The 24,146-nt window shown below is 39.9% G+C and overlaps 2 protein-coding genes across 2 annotated transcripts; one reads left to right on the top strand and one right to left on the bottom strand.

The window, feature by feature from the left end:
* Nucleotides 1-6,285: 6,285 nt before the first annotated feature.
* Nucleotides 6,286-13,727, bottom strand: LOC139442576 (cancer-related nucleoside-triphosphatase-like). Its single transcript, XM_071223415.1, has 5 exons — nucleotides 13,630-13,727; nucleotides 12,520-12,682; nucleotides 12,259-12,367; nucleotides 10,530-10,733; nucleotides 6,286-9,553 (listed from the first exon to the last, which is right to left on the bottom strand). The coding sequence occupies exons 1-5, from the start codon at nucleotides 13,679-13,681 to the stop codon at nucleotides 9,473-9,475; spliced, it is 609 nt and encodes a 202-aa protein (XP_071079516.1). The 5' UTR covers nucleotides 13,682-13,727; the 3' UTR covers nucleotides 6,286-9,472.
* Nucleotides 13,728-13,812: 85 nt separating this feature from the next.
* LOC139442708 (leucine-rich repeat-containing protein 57-like) lies at nucleotides 13,813-23,214 on the top strand. The gene is made up of 5 exons (XM_071223590.1): nucleotides 13,813-14,049; nucleotides 16,518-16,653; nucleotides 18,559-18,827; nucleotides 20,168-20,353; nucleotides 21,882-23,214. The coding sequence occupies exons 1-5, from the start codon at nucleotides 13,966-13,968 to the stop codon at nucleotides 21,921-21,923; spliced, it is 717 nt and encodes a 238-aa protein (XP_071079691.1). The 5' UTR covers nucleotides 13,813-13,965; the 3' UTR covers nucleotides 21,924-23,214.
* Nucleotides 23,215-24,146: the final 932 nt, after the last annotated feature.

The raw sequence follows: 24,146 nt of genomic DNA, 5'->3' as shown, positions 1-24,146 counted from the left end.
TCTGATACAACACTTCTCTGTGTGACCATCTGAAGACACCTACCACCACAGAAGGTGACGTCTGGGGGATACTGTGCCATCCTTGACTTCCAATGTAAATAAAGGATGATTTGGCTTTTGAGACAATCAGCTGTCGGCTTTCTAAAATAATATGGCTTCATTTCTCTACCACCTTGAATTTTTATTTTAGCCACAGGAAATCCACACAATTTTGGCGTCAATGGTACTTCCTTCTGTCTGTAAACATCAGTGTGTATAAAATGTCCCCATGCAATGGCAGCAGTCTTTGTTATATATATTAGGCAAGGTCTCTTTCGAGATACAGAAATCTGATGTACAGTTGCAATGCTTTTCTTACCGGTACTTGTATCGAGAAGGGCGGTGGGGTAGCCTGTTGGTTAAAGTGTTGCTCGTCACGCTGAAGGCCCGGGTTCGATTCCCCACATGGGTACAATGTGTGAAGCCCATTTCTGGTGTCCCCCACCATGACATTGCATTGACATTGCTAAAAGCGGTGTAAAACCTCACTCACTGTATCGAGAATTTAGCTGATTGGCTGATCACAAAGTTCACATGACACAACCTCCTCTCAAATCTAGAAGCAGGAAGGTGTCGTATCCAAGTAAAAGATCTGATTTAAATATGATATTGCTGTAATATTGCTTCAGTGTTGCTGAAGGCAGTACATCACTTCACTCACACGTGCATGTACATTTACAAACATGTCATAAGTGTTGCAAGAGCTCTTGTGGTATGAAGCAAAACTGATATGACAAATACAGATAACATGTGAATATTCCTGAACGTCTAGAGTTACCTACCCTTGATATGTCAAAAGTCATGGGTTAGAATGGACTGCATGCAGATAGAGCGTAGACTCCGGTGTTTAGAGGGAGACTATTCTTCAAACATGATGTATGGAACTGGGAACATAATCAGTGCCACATTCTTGATAACTCATTGTGTCACTTTGAAGACAATATTTTAACCAATATAGGCTTTCTATTCCTATTCAAATGTATTTTGAAATTATGAAGTATCTTCTCTACTCTCAGTATGTTTGATTCAAAAGATGCAGAGATGCCAGCTTCCGTTGTAAAAATTGTGGTGGATATATACCATTTGATCAGAGAGAGGAAAAGGATTCTAAATACAGAATGATCATCCCAACAGCATTGGCTTTTGACTGCCATGTTTCTGAAAGTTTTGAAATATTTTTGTTTCTTTATAATATAAAGATTTTTGTAAACCCCAAACTCCTAATTTAATTTGATTCAGGATTGGCATCACTTCAATCAAAATGCAGCAATGGTTGAGTCAAAGTTCATTCATAAACAAAATTAATAACACCTATCATAAGGATAACAGCATGATAAGGCGGTATGTGAATGTTGCAGAACGTCTCCTTACCTTTTGTTTTGGATGTACTGACATGCCAGTGAAACTGACTCGACTGCACTGAGCAGTTTTAATTTAATACTGGAGAACAAATACCCTAGATCTAGACCAGGATAACATGAAAATGTTTCCAGTCTACATTATTCATGTCAACATGGTAAAGACTGTTTTATTCAAATGTAAATATTTTAAAGTCCACAAGCATGTATTTGAACATAATAATGTAAGTCGAACTTCATTAGAGGTCCAAACATTGCATATTCTAAATTCTCAGGGGTTCCAGCAGACAAGGAATTGCAGTAGGGCTGGGACGAGTCCAGATTTACTACCCGGGTACCCACCCCACTATTACCTGACCCTACCTGGGTACCTGCTGTAGGTCTCAAGAGATGGGTACAAAATGTCTGATTTGGAATAGTTTGATGGTAGCCTGGAAAAAATCTAGTCATGCATACACTGAAGTTGATGGAAGATTTATCTCTGTTAAGACATATAAAGGTAAGAAGGAACGTGTGCATAGTCAGAAAGAAATGCAAACATTAGTTACTTGTTGTGTAACCATAGAGTTCTAGATCATTTTTAATCATTAAACAATATATCATATGAGTAACCATGGGTCTGGGTAGTCCTGTGGGTACCATGATCCTACTAAGTACCCACCCAACCCGAGTACCCGAGTTACTCGTCCCAGCCCTAAATTGCAGGTACCTTTTCCCCACAGGACCAATGGCCTTTTCTGACCATGCCGCATGAGGCCTGAAGTTTGAAGGGACCTGAGATCATGGTGGTGGCAGCTGTCACGACTACGAAATGACAATGACCATATGGTTATCATGTGTGCTATACAGAACTAATATAGGCATATTAGTATTCTTAACCATTATCACTAACATTGACCATTGTTGGCTAAAAACATTCAATGCTTCTCATGGGGTGTATACCAAGCATTGCAAATTCCAATAAGTGGTTTCTTCCTAGATTTTCACAAGTCTAAGATGAGCAGACAAGTTTAGACCTTTTCCAAGATGGCGACTACCGAGAGTTGTTGTAGGCAAAGGGGCTACCTAGGTTGAGTGTTACTGTTTGTAGTCATTTAAAGCAGAAATAAGAGGTCATGTGTGCACTGGTGTCTCAGAGGCAAGAATGTTGTATTTGCAGCCTTCATGTGTGCCATTTACTGGACAGTTCCATGAGGAACTAACTGGTCAGTACTGACCAATCTCATTTTTGAGTGTACATGGTATTTTTGTTATGCTATCATTTTGTTTGTTTTAATAATTTGTTTCCACATGAAAATAAAGAGGTAAATACTTTTCATAAAAAATCATTTTCTGTTGTCTGTTCCAATGTTGTGTTGAATGTTATTTTTATCCCCTTTGAAAAAAGGGGGGGGAGATATGGCGATCACCATGTCTGTCAGCCAGCAGTTTTCCAATACAGGAGCAGAACTCTAAAACAGTAAAATATTTCTTGTTGAAACTTTCTATATAGATCAGTCTAGTAGGGAACTGGTGCATTTTGATGATTTGGGAATTTATTTTTTTTATATCGTTTTCGTGTTATTGAATGTCACTGCTACAAGGGAAGTAGTCGGACTCTGGGCCAAGAATGAGTGAGTGACTGTCATTATATTGCTACAGTCCTCAATATTCCAGCTGTATCATCGCCCATGCTTGCCGTAAAAGGCGACTATGCTTGTTGTAAGAGGCGACTAACGTGTTTGGGTGGTCAGGATCGCCGACTTGCTTGATGCATGTCATTGATCCCATTTGCATGGATCGATGCTCATATTAATCACTGGATGTCTGGTCCAGACTCGATTATTTACAGACCGCTGTCATATAGCTGGAATATTGCTGAGTGCGGCGTTAAACAACAAACCAACCAACCAAAATATCCAGCTGTCTCATAACGGCCTGTCCATTATCAAGTATGGCTGAAGCAATCCAGAAACTGAAACCATAAACAGGGTATGACGAGATGTTATGACAACTGATCTTCATTGAAACGGATCTTATGACAAGTAAACTGTACTGGAAATATACTCTGAACTAGAATCCCAACAGAGACAAGCATGACGTAGAGGGGATATACTCTGAACCGGAATCCCAACAGAGACAAGTATGACTTACTGGGCCTATACCGGAATTCCAACAGAGACAAGCATGACGTACTGGGGATATACTCTGAATCGGAATCCCAACAGAGACAAGCATGACATACTGGGGATATACCGGAATCCCAACAGAGACAAGCATGACGTACTGGGGATATACTCTGAATCGGAATCCCAACAGAGACAAGCATGACGTATTGGGGATATACCGGAATCCCAACAGAGACAAGCATGACATACTGGGGATATACTCTGAATCGGAATCCCAACAGAGACAAGCATGACGTATTGGGGATATACCGGAATCCCAACAGAGACAAGCATGACATACTGGGGATATACTCTGAACCGGAATCCCAACAGAGACAAGCATGACGTATTGGGAATATACTCTGAATCGGAATTCCAACAGAGACAAGCATGACGTACTGGGGATATACCGGAATTCCAACAGAGACAAGCATGACGTACTGGGGATATACTCTGAATCGGAATTCCAACAGAGACAAGCATGACGTATTGGGAATATACTCTGAATCGGAATTCCAACAGAGACAAGCATGACGTACTGGGGATATACCGGAATTCCAACAGAGACAAGCATGACGTACTGGGGATATACTCTGAATCGGAATTCCAACAGAGACAAGCATGATGTACTGGGGATATACCGGAATTCCAACAGAGACAAGCATGACATACTGGGGATATACTCTGAATCGGAATCCCAACAGAGACAAGCATGACATACTGGGGATATACCGGAATCCCAACAGAGACAAGCATGACATACTGGGGATATACTCTGAACCGGAATCCCAACAGAGACAAGCATGACATACTGGGGATATACTCTGAATCGGAATCCCAACAGAGACAAGCATGACGTATTGGGGATATACCGGAATCCCAACAGAGACAAGCATGACATACTGGAAATATACTCTGAACCGGAATCCCAACAGAGACAAGCATGACATACTGGGGATATGCTCTGAACTGGAATCCCAACAGAGACAAGCATGACGTACTGGGGATATACCGAAATCCCAACAGAGACAAGCATGACATACTGGGGATATAATCTCCACCGGAATCCCAACAGAGACAAGCATGACGTACTGGGGATATATATACTCTGAACCGGAATCCCAACAGAGACAATCATGACATACTGGGGATATATATACTCTGAACCGGAATCCCAACAGAGACAAGCATGACGTAGAGGGGATATACTCTGAACCGGAATCCCAACAGAGACAAGCATGACGTAGTGGAAATATACTCTGAACCGGAATCCCAACAGAGACAAGCATGACGTAGAGGGGATATACTCTGAACCGGAATCCCAACAGAGACAAGCATGACGTAGTGGAAATATACTCTGAACCGGAATCCCAACAGAGACAAGCATAACGTACTGGGGATATACCGGAATCCCAACAGAGACAAGCATGACATACTGGGGATATAATCTCCACCGGAATCCCAACAGAGACAAGCATGACGTACTGGGGATATATATACTCTGAACCGGAATCCCAACAGAGACAATCATGACATACTGGGGATATATATACTCTGAACCGGAATCCCAACAGAGACAAGCATGACGTAGAGGGGATATACTCTGAACCGGAATCCCAACAGAGACAAGCATGACGTAGTGGAAATATACTCTGAACCGGAATCCCAACAGAGACAAGCATGACGTAGAGGGGATATACTCTGAACCGGAATCCCAACAGAGACAAGCATGACATAGTGGAAATATACTCTGAACCGGAATCCCAACAGAGACAAGCATGACATAGAGGGGATATACTCTGAACCGGAATCCCAACAGAGACAAGCATGACATAGTAGGGATATACTCTGAACCGCAATCCCAACAGAGACAAGCCTGCCGTAGTGGGGATATACTCTGAACCGGAATCCCAACAGAGACAAGCATGACATACTGGGGATATACTCTGAACCGGAATCCCAACAGAGACAAGCCTGCCGTAGTGGGGATATACTCTGAACCGGAATCCCAGAGACAAGCATGACATACTGGGGATATACTCTGAACTGGAATCCAAACAGAGACAAGCATGACGTACTGAGGATTTACTCTGAACCGCAATCCCAACAGAGACAAGCATGATGTACTGAGGATTTACTCTGAACCGCAATCCCAACAGAGACAAGCCTGACGTAGTGGGGATTTACTCTGAACCGCAATCCCAACAGAGACAAGCATGACGTACTGGGGATATACTCTGAACCGGAATCCCAACAGAGATAAGCATGATGTACTGGGGATATACTCTGAACTGGAGTCCCAACTGGGAGTAAAACATTAGGTACTGCAAATATTTTGCTTTGATACGATACCTATCTGCATATGGTCTACTCCACAGGGGTCATATCAGGTGAAGTTTCTGAGCAAAGCATTCAGATCAGCATGTCTGATTTCAGTTTCTATAAAAAAAACTAAAACAACAAGTTCTGAATGTAGATAATCAAGATAGTGCCATTATGTTGTAAACACAGTGTTGTTTCTGAGCGCCATATCATCTACACTTAAAAAGGAGTAGCATCGAAGGAATATGTGTGTCAATATATTTTTTTTTAAAATGAACCCCGCATCATTTTAGAAATCTGACATCATGACTGGATAAAAAAACAACACATTCTTCATTCAGCCAAGCTTTTCTCAGGAGGTATTGCAGCGGAGTAATATTTCAAAATTATAATAAAATGTTTAGCACAAAATCCTTTAATCATTTGCAAAATTACAGACGGAAACAAAGCAAAATGGGACATTGTACAGCAGAACCATGCAATGCAAATGCTTCACTCAAAATACCTGTGAACTCTGTAAAAGCAATAAGAGTGTGGCATTGTTTAACATATATCATCATAATTGTCCTTCACAGCTCATGTTGGGGAAGCTTTTAAAACAATACATTTTGTAAACAAAATCCTTGATAAAGGACACCAACAATTAACGTGCCATTTCCTCAACATATTCTACAGATGAAGGAAAACAACAATCAATCTGCCATCACTCGAGTACCTCTGTGACACTTAGCCCCACTGTGAGGGCCCCATGGGGATCCTGGGTAAGAGTAGCTAGCTTTCGTTCAAACCAAGTACTAGATACAATGTACAGGGAGAGTAACAGTATGATATTGGGTCATATGATATTGGGTTATAAAGGTACAGTGGCAGGAACAAAGGGGCAATACTCTATCTGTCCATGGGTAGCATGTCAGTGCATATAGTGAACAGCTCTTGAAAACAACTTTTGCCTCTAGGATCAAGAACCCATGGTCGAGGGTAAGGTTGGAGGGTATTATTAGGATATACTTGTACATAACATGTGACCCAAATGACAAACGTCCATAAGATCAGAGCCTGTAGGTAGTGACCCAAATGACAAACGTCCATAAGATCAGAGCCTGTAGGTTTGCTGCAAAGATCAAGTGGTCAGTGTCTGTGACCTGGTCGCCCTCGTGTTGTAAACGGATTGTTGTTCACGCCCCCAGCACCTGGTTTGCTGGGTTAAGGATTGTCACATGGCTGGAATTTGTACCGACCGTGGACTAAAACTACATTCACATTCACTCAGAAAAAAAATAAAATATTCCGCCATGAATAACTAAATTTAATTTTTAAATTAAATTAAAATTCTACTTGCTTCACTAAATCTTATGATTATTCAAGAATTTTTATATAGCAAAATTAACTTCAAATCAACATTTTTATTTATTACTTTTATTTTCTATAAAATGCTGCAAAAGTTTAGTCCCAACAGAAAATATATAGCCTGACCGATCTTGATGAAAGCATGGTAAGTCACAGATCCCAGAGTCATGGAGAAAATGTAATTCAATGATGTGGCAGAGTTTGCTTTGTTCATGTTGTTTTCTACTCAAAATATGGGAAATATATTTCTGTAGCAAATATATATGTTACCATGTTCTTGAAATTAGCAAAAAACTCAACAATGGTAACCAGACCGGTATCACAAAATGTCATGTATATTTTCAAACAAAAGGTAAATATCATCTGGCACAACTTAGAACCTTCCAATAACATAGGGACTACAATACATCATCAACATCCCCTTGTGTTTATGTCCTGTAACCATGGTAACCAAGTGTGGTAACATGACTCAATTATTATCACAAAAACATGGTACCATCATGATGACTACAGTTACATTTGTGATCACAGAATCCTGAAAGTGGAAGCTGTGAGGTGTATACCAGGTGCTATACAAATGCCAAATAGCGCAAATATCTCACAAACAAAATGAACCCTCAACAAATACAGGGTATTCAATTATCATGATTATTAACAACAAATAATAAATACATAACTAAGTTTTATTTTTCCATGTTTGCCATAAAGAGAATCTTACCTGAGTGTCTTTTGACATCAAATATATCAACACGAGTTGATAAAAGTGGGAAAACTCTGAGGCTTGTCAAGGATTTCTTCCACTTTTATCAACGAGTGTTGATATATTTGATATCAAAAGACACTTGGGTGAGACTTTATTTATCATCCAACATCATTCTTCCAACTTTTTCAGTTTGTAGACAGTAATAGTGTCTTAAGTGTACAAAGTACTGCTAACAGCTTCAGTAGCAGAGCCATTAGTGATGTCATTTGATTGGGATGTCATTGTAACCAATGACATCACAATGGTCTGCAAAGCATTGTGATGCAATTTCATTGAAGCAATATCTACAGTGTAGATATCGCTTGATCTCACCCAAGCGATATCTCCTGTGGGAGCCAGTTTGGGATGATAAACATAAAATAAAGTACACAGTATTGTACTTTAACTATTGGAATTGGAAAATATATTCATGACAGATTTGTTTTGTCAGCAATGATCAGGCCCCGATTTCTCGAAACAAACTTAAGTTCGAAAACTGACTTAAGTCCTGAGTTAAAAACTCAGCTGAGCTTTTGCTGAGTTTGTTTCAAGAAATACAGTTGACATGGTTGAGTTAAAAACTCAGCTGAGGTTTTTTTTCAAACTCAGTTTGAGATTTGAGTAAAAACCTAAGTTTGTTTCGAGATATCGGGAATGCCAGGACTTTGAAATGCTTTAACACCACGTTTTACAATGTGAATACTATAAGGGAGTACAGCATTTCATAAACGGAATCAACATGATTAAAGCTCCTGAAGACACTAAGTCTTTCATCTTGAAAAATCCAACACATCCCACTAATGACAAAATGTTTTGGGGCAAAGTAACCATGCCAGTTATCTCTATCTTGTTTGTGACTGCCTCTGGAACGAAGGTCTTCACATCACCATTGATCACATTGTGTCACGAGCTGTAGGCATCCACATCACATTGTGTCACGAGCTGTAGGCATCCACATCACATTGTGTCACAATCTGGAGGTCTCCACATCCCATTGTGTCACAATCTGGAGGTCCAAAATCACATTGTGTCACAATCTGGAGGTCCAAAATCGCATTGTGTCACAATCTGGAGGTCCCAAATCACATTGTGTCACAATCTGGAGGTCTCCACATCACATTGTGTCACAATCTGGAGGTCAGAAATCACATTGTGTCACAATTTGGAGGTCTCGGATCGATCCACATGACATTGTGTCACAAGCTGTAGGCTTCCACATGACATTGTGTCACAATCTGGAGGTCTCCACATCACATTGTGTCACAATCTGGAGGTCCCAAATCACATTGTGTCACGAGCTGTAGGCCTCACATTGTGTCACAATCTGGAGGTCCCAAATCACATTGTGTCACAATCTGGAGGTCTCGGATCGATCCACATGACATTGTGTCACAAGCTGTAGGCATCCACATGACATTGTGTCACGATCTCGAGGTCTCCACATCACATTGTGTCACGAGCTGTAGGCATCCACATGACATTGTGTCACGATCTGGAGGTCTCAACATCCCATTATGTCAAGAGTTGAAGGTCTCCACTGAACACTTCACCGACTCCACAATTTCCTTCAGAATGTTGTCTCTGTTTTCCCTTGTTACCTGAAACCACAACCAGAACTCTTCTTCACTCTGTGCTCAGACGGGATATGGGTGCGTGTTCAAATGTGTGACTGCATGTGAGCGATAGAGAGAATAAGTGTCTTGTGTGTGTGTTTGTGTGTTTGTTGTACGCCACACTTACAAGATTCTAGAGATATGGTGGTAAATAAATAATCCTGTGTCTGATATGATGGATGCAAGTCACCGTGCCAGACCACCTAATCCATTTAGTCACCTCTAAGGACCAGCAGAGGTGTTTTTTAAAGTTATCCAGAGCTCGAGATAAGCTGGGTAGTTGCATAAAATATACATCAAATAAACTGAAATGTGCAGACAAATCAATTCCTAGTGTATCAAATACTCAACAGAAACTATAAATATGCCATTGAAATAAAACTAATACATATGTTACAACTATTAGATAAAACGATTGTGTACATCACAACAGTTACATAAAATGATTGCGTCTCAGCCGATCGCGAAATTCACTTACTGGTACTGACAGTTATGTTTACAAAAGATTGGGCGACAAACAAACTTGAATACCGATAGATTTCAATTGAAAAGCACACTGTGCCTAATTAATGTATCCTAAATGATTAAAAACATAGCACCTTTCATACAATGCTAGGTTTGGCAAACAAAGATGGCTTCCCGGAGAGGGAGCTGCAAGCAGACGCAGATGGGAATACTACTATTCATTGAGTTTTAAATGATTTACGAAACAGATTAAAGTACCCAAATGTCGTTATACAGGTGAGTAAATTTATTTTGAATACCCATTAAACCTTGTGGATACCCAGTCAAAATCAGACTCCTGGATCAAATATCTGGAGCTTTGGTTATCATTTGAAAAGAAGCACGACTTGGCATATGACCTTTGATCTGCTATATGTTGATCGTTTGTAGCAACATTCCAGCAGCCATTAAGCTATACCACTGCTCAAATAAGTTATGAAATATTGTAGCTGTATACCGTGTAGACAACTGCATCTTTTCTATTGCGCACTTCCTCCACAAATGAGATCGGTTTTCCCCTGGAGACTGGAATAGTTGCCAGCACAGTTGTCATGGGATTATCCAGGATGCCCCTCACTGACTGGACAAATGACTGACTAAACAGCTCCATCTTCCCGATCTCATCAATTACAAACACTGGTTCCTGTCCTGGACTAACGCTCTGGAATGATATGTTCACTAGGCATGAAACACTGCATCCTCTAAATCTCCAGGCTTCGCAATTCGGTAAACCTACACGAACCTCTGGATCCATTCCCATGGTTCTCGCGATCTGAAATTAGCGGCACTTGATTTTCCTTAACATTTTATGGACCAATCGAACGTTGACACAAAGGAAAGGGTAATGGGGTACTAATGCCACTGTCAGTTCAAATGGACATGATGGCATCCTTTTCAACAATAAGATTTTTAGAGCTTTCTTTTGCGTGTCAGTCAGTTTTTCAATGTTGAAGTTCTCGCAAACTCGATCAGAATTAATGAGACTGGCCGCCATGTTGTTGATATTGCCAACCCAACATTGAGGATGGTTTGTAACTCGTATTCTGATTGGTATGTTAGACCTAGTAGTGTAGCCAAGCAAATTGGCAAATAGAAATCAAGGACGGGTAATTTGAGATGGTGAGAGCCACGGGATGGATCCAGGGGTTAGTGTAGGTTTACCGAATGTGAGCCCTGGAGATACAGAGGATGGAAACAATGGGGAATGTGATGGTTCCAGCTGAGGAATAATTCATTACAGCACCTAACTAAACCTTAAAATACTCACCTATCTGGTATTAACCTGACTCAGTGTACAAATTATGCTGACATACCATCATGACATGTTTGTTTGTTTGTTTGTTGTTTTAAGCTGCACTCCAGCAATATTCCAGCTATATGACGGCAGTCTGTAAATAATGGAGTCTGGACAAGACAATCCAATGATTGACATCATGAGCATTGATCCACGCTATTGGAATAAGATGCCATGCATCAACCAAGTCAGCAAATCTGACCACCCGATTCCCGTTAGTCGCCTCTTATGACAAGCATAGTCGCCTTTCACAGCAAGCATAGGTTGCTGAAGACCTATTCTACCCCGGATCTTCACGGGTCTCATGATGACTCCGCTAATGCTTCAAATAACATTTTGTATGTTTCAAATAATAATTCCCTCATGGGACTACTGGCAGTTGACACATGTTGTCATACTAGATCAATAGTTCCAGGAATCATTCTTAGACTGTGAACAGATGATGACTACAAATGCATGTGATAATGCTGATGATGGAATTGACATTACTGATAAGATCTTTTAGAAGTGGCATGACATTAATTTAATAAGATCTTGTAGAAGTTATATTGCTTTATGCAATCAGTAAACATATACAGTGTGTGGGATAGTTTCATTCTTATTCTCATATAATCTTCTTATTCATCTTCTTACCACATGTACTTCATCACCTGGTTGAACACTTCACTCAAGGGTCACTGTGACCCACTGACACCCCATGGTATGTGTGACACTTCACTCAAGGGTCACTGTGACCCACTGACACCCCATGGTATGTGTGACACTTCACTCAAGGGTCACTGTGACCCACTGACACCCCATGGTATGTGTGACACTTCATCATGTCATCTCATTCCTACTCTAACCTGGAAGCCCAAGACTCCTGAAGCTGTTTCCCAGCTCCTCAACTCACCCTGGTGTTGATGGTAGGCATGGCTGTTTGTTCAAATGACTGCAGGTCCACAGAATACTGGCCCACTCTGTACTCCCTTCTTCGCCCAGAGAAAGTGTCACACTGCTCACTGCAAGATTATTTTATGCTTTGATTATTCTAAGTCCCAGCATGAAAAAGGACAGCAGTTTGACGATTTCCTTTTGTATTGTGGTTCAGCTTATTTGCAGAAGTACTCAAAAACAAATATATATCCATCCTAACAGTGAAATAGCAGCCTACCTGACTCGGGCAAGGGGTCCTCTTCTACCATTTAATGTAACGACATCAAAACCGGTTCTCCTGCCATTAACTCGGACCTCTTCTGTGTAGAAGCCTTGAGTAAGAAGTCCTGCTTCATTCAGAGATTGACAGGCCTTGTGAATTAAGGTGGTCTTGCCAATCCCTATGGAGCATAACAAAACACGTAACTTTTATGAAATGTTGCAAAGTCATAGTTTAGAAGCCAGCACCTCATATCTAATCCTATTCAAATCTAAACTCATAACATTGCTCTCGATGAAGAATAACAAACAACGAACAACAAAACATCAGGGGAGTAGGAAGTGGTGGTGTTTTATGATAGACTGAGTTCAACATGTTCAAGTTCTCAAAGGTTAAAATTAATGCTGTCCAGGTTCTATTTTGGGTTATTTTGGTGAGTTAATTAAATTTGAGTTCAAAGATACCTGTATAAAAAAATAGTTAAACACTGTCGTGTAGTGCTTGAATGTGCCTGTGAAACAATTTGACATAACTAACTGTTTGACACATACAACACCAACTGAATGACACTGTCCATTATTTGTTTGCTTGTTTTTTAACACCACACTCAGCAATATTCCACCTCTATGATGGCAGATAACCAGACAATCCAGTGATTGACACCATGAGCATAGATCTACATAACTGGGATATGATGACATGCATGGTGAGTGTGCAGAGTTTCAGTTGATTTTGAACCTTTACATATGATCAATTCAATGTATGTGCGACTAATTAGAGGTCAAGTGATGATAAACTGCAATATTGGAGGAAATCGCTGTGCCGGACAATCACTTCAACATCAGTATTCGAAATTGCTGCCAGCCTGCTATCCCGTGGGCTATAGTTTTCTAAGGGGCCTGTCTGGCATTTTTTTTAAACCTTAAAGTTTGAATATGCAATTCAATATGAAGAAAGCAAACGGTTCTCTTAAATCGCTTATTTTGCATATCGGCAAAACATGTTTACACGTTTTGTCCCCACCCTGGGCCCCTCCTCCGCACACACCTTCTCACTCCCCCCATTTCATGGCCCCCTCAAATATGTCACATTTTTCATGAGACCCCATTTTAATAACCTTTTATATACCTGGTGTGCCTGTCAAAAATACATGTCTTGCCCTGGCTCCTGAAATTGCCATAGTTATATTTATAACCGGCTTCGACAGTCACCTGTCACTTATTATTACCGGAACCACGTGTATAAGATGAAATAAACCATATATGTGCACGCACGTTGAAGAAAAGATAACTCTTGTTTAAAGATCTCTACTTCCGGGAAAATAATGAGAATCTGTCAACTATCACAACAAGATGTTTTAGACATCAACAGCTGATCGAAGCACACAGCAGTTTGTGCCATACCATGTTTTATTAGATTTCCACCTTGACCAAAAATTGAAATTGTTGCAATCAACTTGGGACCATGGGAAACTCTGGAATCAAGCAACACATCGAGACAGCACAGAAAACTGGGACTTGCCAGCTGTGTAAATTAGGACTGAAAGAGGTTCGTACTGGAGCATGTTGAGTGTTTAGTGTCACAAGAGAAAAGATTAATTATCAGTAGTTACTATATTGTGTACTGTTACTGTTGTGGTGAACTGATGAATGTTAGATGTATACACACTAAAAATACAAATCAGGATCCATGGCGATAAGAGATTAAAAATGATCATTGACATGTTTATGTTCTTACTTTTCCATTATAAGCAAGGTCAAATAATCCTGAATAACTTTAGAAAATAGTAGCCCATAGCCTTGGTATCAGGACACGACACACTCTTGCACACTACACCTAGGACTATAGCCTCTTTTCCTCTGGTGGAATCGAACCCGCATTATTCATGTTATTAGAAAAGTCTGCCAGTGTGCACTGTAGGATTTTCAGCGCACTCCTACACCTTGATTAGCTACAAAATCGTAAACTATTTTTAAATTTAAAGGGGCACTGATCTAACGCAATTCCCCGGACTGGTTGTTGCCTTTGTTATTGTTTTTCCCCCGTGAGTACCCGGATGATACGGAACGCAACTAAGCGTGACCAGAGCTGGGCTACCGTCTGCAAGGACAGCTAAATAAACTTGGAGGCTGGAGGCAATATTTGTTTTACGCATTTTTGCATAAACACTGATTGGTTAACTGTGATCTATAAAGATTTCGACAAAGGGCGCATGTTAATTAATTTCTTCAGCCTAAACAAACAGACAAAAAGAACAGCGGAGCTCATCGGATGTCGTCATTTGGAAATACCCCAGATGGTTATAGTTTAATACTAAAAAAAGTATCCATGCAGTCAAAGCATTTTCGGATTTCGGCTTGCGTCGATAATACGATTACTACTCCCTTGTTGTCATCCACGTTTTCTTGTATAACCCCTACACTTGTGTATTTGTCGTCATTCACTTGATGCTCAGTTAATGAATTTATTACAGGTACAATTAGTGGTAGCACCACTTAGATTACCTGACAAAGGTTCCCATTTGGCATTTATTGTGTCTGGGGTAATTATTCAATCTAAATCCAGGTTTGAAGTGAGGTGAAATGTGTGTGATGTAATATGCACGTGGCAGCCCAGCAAGAGATGAATGATCAGTTGATTTACTTTTTTTTGTAAATCAACGGATCGTTCCTAGTCATCAAAGGATTAACAGAAAATACGTTGATTGATTAATTACTGTTATCATGCACAGTGGATATGTCAAGAGTGAGTGTTTACATGTCTAGGTTTACTAAAACAAAGGGAATACACTCATATCATGGCGTGTAGTGCCGATGTCAAAACAACATACTTTGTTCAAAGGGTTAACTGTTAATACGTTGATTGATTTATCATTGTTATCAATCACTCAATGGATTTTTTAGGAACCGTGGACGTTATGAAAATAGTTTCTCAGCCGACCATTGAGACTTGACACCTATGTAAAACACCTGAAACAATCCAGTTGATCAGTTGAGAAACGAACACGGGTTATAATATCCCGAAACGATATATATCTTTTAAAATATTTGATTGTTACTGAGACACGTGACATCGAATAAGTTTCTTTGTACAGCTGCAGACGAGTGGGATATTGTTCCTTTGTGTGGATATTCACAGATACATTCCTCGAACAAGGAAGCTGCCTAAAATTTATACACATAAATTTGGTAGGTTGTAATTATGATATTTGCATTTTGTTTTCCTTCATTTGAACCGATTCGTTCTTGTTTCTCTACGTCTTGGTTGGGAGATTCTTCAATGAGCGATAGATGTTGTTTTCACAAGTCTTTTCCTTTGTAAGCGTGTATATATTACAGTCAATTTGTAAAATGTGATTCTCTCAGGCAATTTATAAAATGTTTAAATATTTCAATCATTTTGACTAAAAAATCTGTCCAAATTGATTAAGACAATCAAAAGTCTCTTGGTGATAAATAAATTTTGCTACACATTTGACAGTAAAAAAATTTACACACTATAAAAAAAGCAATGCTCAGGTGAAATATTTACTTTGTGTTGCAAGTCAAAATAGTGTAAACGAAAATTGCCGATGCTACCCACAAAGATACCTACATTTTTTTATTATCTCGAAAACTGTCCTTCATTTTGTTGATCAATGTGACCATACGCCCTTATTACTACCCATAAAAGTGAGTAATGCGCTTACGAATGGCGCAGCAGAGGTCGCGAACTAGTCTAGATTTCTGCATTACATCCGGGTACTCACTGGGAAAAAACAATAACAAAGGCAGCAACCAGTCCCGGGGAATTGCGTTAGATCAGTGCCCCTTTAAATACTGATCTGTTACTTAATCATGTTAATCTCCATTCACATATGCTGTGTTTAATTGAAAGTGAATTTTGAATAAGGACTGAAGATCAAAAACAAAAACTGTTGGATTTCATGGAGGCTGCCATCATCAGGATAATGTTTTCCAACACCTGTACTGCTGTCTGATTTTTATATATGCATTATTTCAACTTTTCAATTTCAGTTTCCAGAGGATCTCCAGGCACTGACTGGTAATCTGCGCACCTTAGATCTGTCAGAGAATAAGATCCAACTGCTGCCACCACTGATTGGCAGATACAGTCATCTGAAGAGTCTAAACCTGAGCAACAACAAATTAGGTTGGCTTCATTGATTAACATAATTAATGCGTGTAAGGTTGTATCATAGGGATTCTGGTACAGCAGGGTTACATGGTTAAGCTTTTTGTTTGTTTGTCGATTAACACTACACTCAGCAATATTCCAGCTATATGACAGTGGTCTGTAAATAATCAAGTCCGGACCTGACAATCCAGTGACTGACATGATGAGTATCTATCCATGCAATTGGGATACGATGACATGCATCAACCAAGTCAGCAAGCCTGACCACCCGATCCCATGAGTTGCCTCTTACGACAAGCAGATAAGTACAGTATACTATGGTTATAACAAACTCAAGGGGACCACTAATATTTGTTCCTTATGTCCGTAGTTCATTATAAGCATATGTACAACACATATACAGCAAATGGTCAGGACCCAAACATAAGTTTGTTATGTCCGTCAGCTCGTTATAACATACTTTACTGTACCCAAAAGGAAAGCTATTGCTTATCTATGCTATTTTAGCAGCCGATGGATTTTCTCATGGAAGCTAATTTCAGACAGGGGTGACCATGCTGATGGCCTGAGATAATGACATAAGTGTCAGGAAGTTGCCATATGATGAATAAAGTATGCAAACATCGAGAAAATGGATTTCTGTTCATACAATAAAATATTTTTGATAGCAAAGATTTAAATGTTGAGTCTTCATACAGATTTATGTCATACTGACTTGTGCATGTGCTTTTTGTTACAAAATATGTTTTTTAATGCATCGTCAGTTATCATGGTTATACGTCTATTCTTTTATGAAAAGCACCCTGTGGCCATTGATATATTGCACTGGATAATTAAGGATGCTGTTTTAGTATATAAACATCATAAATTGTTTATTTTTGTGATACAGATATATAGGACTATATTCAACATGTTTAACACAATTTGTATTCATCAAAATGTCTTTGAGAAGTTATTACTATTAGGTGTTACTGATGAATACACAATGCCATTTAGAAAGTGGTCAAATGTAACAAATGCTATATTTGGGATAACATCTTCTTAGTAAAGTACAGATTCTCGTACTTGTTTGGGTTGAGTCCCATCCAGGATTCAAACCTACACTGTCAGAGTGAGGCACCTTATTGCCAGTACCGGTACACAAAGTCAGCAATTACTTGTATGACAGAATAGGTCCATCTTCCCGAGGCAAGGGAGTTAACTGACTGTAAAATTCCAGTTTCCACCCTTGCCGAACTAGGCTGGTATTATGGAGTTACATTTTGGCTGGACTGAGTTGCGCAAGGAAATCAAAATCCGTATTGTAAACTGTTGTGAAGATTTCGGTCGATTGCAGGATTTGCAAAACATGTGCACTGCCAACTTGTTGTCAACAGATATTTTCCAAATCTTTTCATGTTTTTAATCAAGATGCTCACGTGATTTGATGCACTTCGCGATGTAAGACCCATTTTATCACAGTATAGATCTTGATTATCGATTAGATTGTTTGACTTAGCGCCGCCATTTGGTTTGAAGCAAGTGATACAAGAGGTGGGATTTGATTGGTCGAAAGGAGGGGCTTAGAAGGGACATTACTCATAATAACCATTGGTGGCGCTACGATCCAGCCCAGGAATTCCAGGCTAGTTCGGCAAGGGTGGAAACTTGACTTATGAAGTCAGTTAACTCCCTTGCCTCGGGAAGATTGAATAGGTCTTGTGTACCCATCTTGTCATAAGGGCCAACTGTTGAGCATAGGAAGGTTACAGACAATAGCAGATTGTGTTTCACTGTACTCCGATATTGTGGACCATTTGTCATGCTATGAATGACTGATTTGCCTGGCCCAGTTTTAAACATTACAGGCCGCCATTGTGTAGCCCAAATATCACTAACTGAAGCCTGTAACAACAGTCACTCATTAATTCTTAATTTCAGGTTCGCTTCCGGAGGACATTGGAAAACTGAAGAAATTGGAGACACTGAATCTTGAACATAACAGCATTGCCACACTTCCAGCTACAGTGAAAAACCTGTCACACCTACGCAACATTAATCTCTCTGGAAATGGCCTAAGACTGTTTCCAACTCAGTTGGGTGGTTTAAAAAACTTAGATGGTGTTGATCTCTCTCGGAACTCAATAACGGAAATACCAGAATGTGTGAGTGCAATACAAGCGATTGAAATCAACCTTAATCAAAACCAGGTGAGTGGTCATGTTTGCTCTATAGACAGTTTTGAAGACGATATGCTTGATATATATGATGTAAACACTGTAAGCATTGTTGATGATGTTGTGAAAATATCTTTCATATCAGAAAATGATTTTGCAATTGAGGTGATAGTTCACATGAATGAAATATAGGCAGAAGAATATTACATCATTCAGTCCTCTCACATCAACCAGGCCATGCAGACGGTTGGGTAGCCTAGTGGTTAAAGCGTTCGCTCGTCATGCCGAAGATCCAGGTTTGATTCCTGACATGGGCACAATGTGTGAAGCCCATTACTGGTGAGCCCCGCCATGATATTGCTGGAATATTGCTTAAAGTGGCGTAAAAACCTCACACACTCACCCATGCAGCCATACTTTCCTTGTTGAGGAGAAAGGGGCTTGGCGATGGGCTGCCAACGCTAGGGGTGTAACGTGAGCATTCTTGGCATCTTCTGTATCAAGGTTATTGTCATGTACATAGGACTTACCATTCTTTTAGAATAATTGTTGCCTTGTTTTGTTCATGTCCAAATGCTTTTAGAGGGCATCAGTGATTAGTGGTCAAAGGTGAGCAATTCACTGTGCAGAGTTGCTTCCCTTGTCAGGATCTCCTAATTGTAAATACACAGATTCACCGAGATCATGATCCCTGGTTTGTCAGCGTCATTCCCACTCGTGGGTTTCTCAGTGGTGAACCACCATGACATGCATTATTTTGTACTTTTCTCCTACCTTAATGTAAGTACCAATATACCATTCAAAGCTGTGCTTACCCAACTTGCTTACCATGCTTACTCCTTATAAGTGCAGGGGCATCAGATAACAAATGTTTATCACACGGAAGCGAGAGATCGACTATAATTTTGGCGGAATCAGTCGTACGGATCATAACTGTTGTTCAGAATACTCTGTGTTAACGTTTTCGAGGTTGCATGATTAGAAAACACATTCCGACTGTCACTTTCATGATCTGGTAATCAGCGCTTTGATTGGTCGGATGAAAGGTTCTTCTGATGTGACTCGTAATGGGATGTCCTCAGATCTTTGTTTAGCGATAGCTGGACCTAAGATCTGATTTTAATGAGATTGGCCTAGACCAATCAATCTCGTAACCAATATTGTATGCAACGATCCATGCCAATGGGGTACGAGACACGCTATCAGCCACAATATCCATAAAGATGTGTCTGACAACCAGCATTGACTGCTGGGCACCATTTCTAACACGGAATCACCACACAGCTCCTTCTACAATAAGTAGACATTCCATGCTCAAAATGAAATACGTGATGGACTCTCTTTTAATGTATCTCCATGCTCTGTTGTGGCAGGTATCTCGCCTTCCTGAAGCATTAGCTGACTGCCCTCGCCTTAAGGTTCTTCGATTGGAAGAAAACTGTCTGGAGATCTTGGCGTTTACTCCGAAGATAATGAAGACTTCCAAAATCGCATTGTTTGCTATAGATGGTAATGTGTTTGACATGAAAGCCTTCCACAACCTAGAGGGTTATGATGAGGTAAGTCTGTCAGTCCAGTAGATCACTCACATATCAGAAGTGTTCTGTACCACTCTGAATAATGATCATGATGATAATAAAAAGTTTCAATTTGCATATTATAATGATTATTTCTAATATTTGTCCTAAGGTTATATTTTTAGCTTACATCTGTCCACATCATCTCTATCCGTAGACGTAAGCTTGATTTCAGAAATATTATGACATGTTATTCACATGTATTAATCAGTGTTTGAAATGGTATAGATACTTGTGCATTCATGAAATGCATGCTGGGTTTTCACATCCTCTATATCACCAGGTCTCGTATTTCGGTAAACCTACACCATGTACGCTAACCCCTGGATCCCTTCCCATGGTTCTCCCTTGATTTTCATCAGCCATTTTGATTTGCTATGCTACTCAGTCTAACCGACCAATCAGAATACAAGTTACAAAGCAGCAACAATCCCATTGATTATGATAGAGTTTGTGATAAATTCAACATTGAAAATCTGACTGACACACAAAAGAAAGAGCTAAAACTCTTTTTAAAGAAAGGATGTCTTTATATCCATTAAAACTGACGGTGAGAAGTCTTTTACCCTTTTCCTTTTTTCCTAAGCTCAGCGTTTGATCATGTTGATGGGTAGGTAAAACTTTGAAAATTAAGGGCGGGTAATTTGAGATTGCAAGAACTACGGGAATGGATCCAGGGGTTTGTGTAGGTTTACAGAAATGCGAGCCCTGGAGATAAAGAAGATGGGCTTTCCAACGATAAATTAATTGTTTTTTAACATCTAATATTTAAAAATACATCATATGAAGTGCATATTAATTACTTTCTTTGTATTATTGCCCGCCGGTAGAGCAGGATATGTTCACCATTTGACAAACACCTGGTGTCATCATGGTTTTATGGTGATTCAAGGACACCTGGTGTCATCATGGTTTTATGGTGATTCAAGAACACCTGGTGTCATCATGGTTTTATGGTGATTTAAGGACACCTGGTGTCATCATGGTTTTATGGTGATTCAAGAACACCTGGTGTCATCATGGTTTTATGGTGATTCAAGGACACCTGGTGTCATCATGGTTTTATGGTGATTCAAGGACACCTGGTGTCATCATGGTTTTATGGTGATTCAAGAACACCTGGTGTCATCATGGTTTCATGGTGATTCAAGGACACCTTGTGTCATCATGGTTTCATGGTGATTCAAGAACACCTGGTGTCAACATGGTTTTATGGTGATTCAAGAACACCTGGTGTCATCATGGTTTTATGGTGATTCAAGAACACCTGGTGTCATCATGGTTTTATGGTGATTCAAGAACACCTGGTGTCATCATGGTTTTATGGTGATTCAAGAACACCTGGTGTCATCATGGTTTTATGGTGATTCAAGGACTCCTGGTGTCATCATTGGTTTTATGGTGATTCAAGAACACATGCTTATGCATTTAGCAGAGGTCTCTTATTATTAAGATTATTATGGAAAGTGTTTTGTTGCTTCTATTTACAAATCCTTTCATTTGTTTTCAGTATATGGAAAGATACACGGCAACAAAGAAGAAATTCAACTGATATTTTCATCCCTGGTGCTTGAGGGATGTCATGACCCACCTATTTGAATTGTGCTAAGACACTTAGACAAACAGAATATGCTGGATTACTCAAGGTCACCTTGGTCATTGACCCCAGAAAATAAATTCTGGGCTAAATATGGGTCCCCAGGTAAAATACTTCTAGAACCCGGCACATCATTTTCACAGATAACACATGTTCACAAAATCAGCATATATAGTTGTTGTTTTTTATGGTAGATCAACGAAAATGACTACATATTTTACAAAGAAAAATGAAACATGAAGGCTGAGCATAATTGAACTTATGTCTTTGTTACAGTGTTCTGAAAAAATGTGTATTTGAAGGATTTGTATAGAAGAAATTAATGTGAAATCAGTTGTAACAATATATGATTACAAAGAAATCCTGAAAAACTAAAATTGGTCTGGAACAGGTATTCAGATCTGCTTGAAGCTGTGAAATGGTTTGAATTGAAGTGCATTAACCTGGATAGTGATGGCGGAAGGAAGGGCATCCTTTCATTGTTTCATAGTTTTACTGATTTTCTGCTGACCTTTTGTCTTCAGTAGGTCAAAATAAAAAGAGAAAATTAGCTTAACTCATTATTATGTTTTTCTCAGGCAGAAACTTGTTTGCGTTGGTTGGTTTATACGTACAAATAAATGATAATCCTGTTGCGAGTGCATGGTGCTTGTATGATTTACATTACACTACTGTACTTTCAGCAACCCATGCTTGCCATAAAAGGCCACTAACGGGATCGGGTGGTCAGGCTCGCTGACTTGGTTGATGCATGCCTTCGTATCCTATTTGTGCAGACTGATGCTCATGATATAAATCAATGGATTGTCTGGTCCAGACTCGATTATTTACAGACTGCTATCATATGTTTGGAATATTGCTGAGTGCGGTACAAACACTACTGTACCTGTATGTACCTGTTTGAGGAGGCCTTTATGATAATGGGTTTGCAGAGGGCAGAAACTAAACATTCAATGCATTCATCAGTGTAAAGGGTTAGCAGCTTATTTTTGTAGCTGTTTTCCAATCCATTAAACATGTTAAAGATAGTGTGATAGAATAAATATAACTGAATTTGTGGATTTTGGTATTGTCACGAATCAATTGTTTGATAGGCATTACTGAGAAGTTGACGGTTGACAAAGTGGACAGAATTTATGGATAACAACTTCTTTACTGTTAAGGTGGCCGAAACGTCGCCTTTAAGGTTACTAAAGAAGTTGTCATCCATAAATTGTGTCTACTTTGTCTCTTGTCAGTTGAGTCCATAAACGAAAAAAAATTAAAAGAGTGTCGCCCAACTTGCCTGAATGTCCAAACTGCTGCTGCAGACTCTCTGTGGAATATTGTTGATGTCAGGAGTATTACTCCGTGTCTTTCTCTACTCTAACCTATGTTGTGTATCCTACTGTTGTTTTGTTGAGTCTGTTACAGATACCTGATACACTGTACCACTTGATTTCAGGTTAAAACTTGAGACAGCTGTTAAACATTCTTGTTACAGGTGCTTTGGTGTAGTTATGAAGCAGAGGTAATCAAAGCAAGCATCACAAAATGTTTTCCTCAATAGTTGATATTTTCAGCATCGAAAAAATGTTTCCTATGTCCATGATGCCCCAGTGGTGATGCTGGGTTAGTCAATCTATGCTGGTTGTATCTTAGGGATTCTGGATTAGAATAGGTCCCCAGCAATCTGGGCTGGTCGTACCTTGGGGATTCTGGGATAGAATAGGTCCCCAGCAATCTGTGCTGGTCGTACCATGGGGATTCTGGGTTAGAATTTGTCCCCAGCAATCTATGCTGGTCGTACCGTTGGGATTCTGGGTTAGAATAGGTCCCCAGCAAACTATGCTGGTTGTACCTTGGGGATTCAGGATTAGAATAGGTCCCAAGCAATCTGTGCTGGTCGCACCATGGGGATTCTGGGATAGAATAGGTCCCCAGCAATCTGTGCTGGTCGTACATTGGGGATTCTGGATTAGAATAGGTCCCCAGCAATCTGTGCTGGTTGTACCTTGGGAATTCTGGATTAGAATAGGTCCCCAGCAATCTATGCTGGTTGTACCTTGGGGATTCTGGATTTGAATAGGTCCCCAGAAATCTGTGCTGGTCGTACCTTGGGGATTCTGGGATAGAATAGGTCCCCATCAATCTGTGCTGGTCGTACATTGGGGATTCTGGGTTAGAATTTGTCCCAAG

The sequence above is a fragment of the Haliotis cracherodii genome, unplaced genomic scaffold, assembly GCF_022045235.1.
Source record: "Haliotis cracherodii isolate W230 unplaced genomic scaffold, xgHalCrac1.p SCAF_5, whole genome shotgun sequence".
NCBI classification, from domain to species: Eukaryota; Metazoa; Mollusca; class Gastropoda; order Lepetellida; family Haliotidae; genus Haliotis; species Haliotis cracherodii.
Note: the sequence above shows the minus strand (reverse complement) of the source record. Positions and strands in the feature narration are given on the sequence as shown.

Bases quoted from the DNA above. Each gene is read 5' to 3' on its own strand.
- LOC139442576 (XM_071223415.1), bottom strand. From the start codon at position 13,681: ATGGCAATTTCAGGAGCCAGGGCAAGACATGTATTTTTGACAGGCACA. The intron at 12,683-13,629 runs GTATATAAAAGG...TATGCTCCATAG, and splicing joins ATTTTTGACAGGCACACCAG to GGATTGGCAAGACCACCTTA. The intron at 12,368-12,519 runs GTAGGCTGCTAT...ATAATCTTGCAG, and splicing joins GGACCCCTTGCCCGAGTCAG to TGAGCAGTGTGACACTTTCT.
- LOC139442708 (XM_071223590.1), top strand. From the start codon at position 13,966: ATGGGAAACTCTGGAATCAAGCAACACATCGAGACAGCACAGAAAACT. The intron at 14,050-16,517 runs GTTCGTACTGGA...TTTCAATTTCAG, and splicing joins GTAAATTAGGACTGAAAGAG to TTTCCAGAGGATCTCCAGGC. The intron at 18,828-20,167 runs GTGAGTGGTCAT...CTGTTGTGGCAG, and splicing joins TCAACCTTAATCAAAACCAG to GTATCTCGCCTTCCTGAAGC.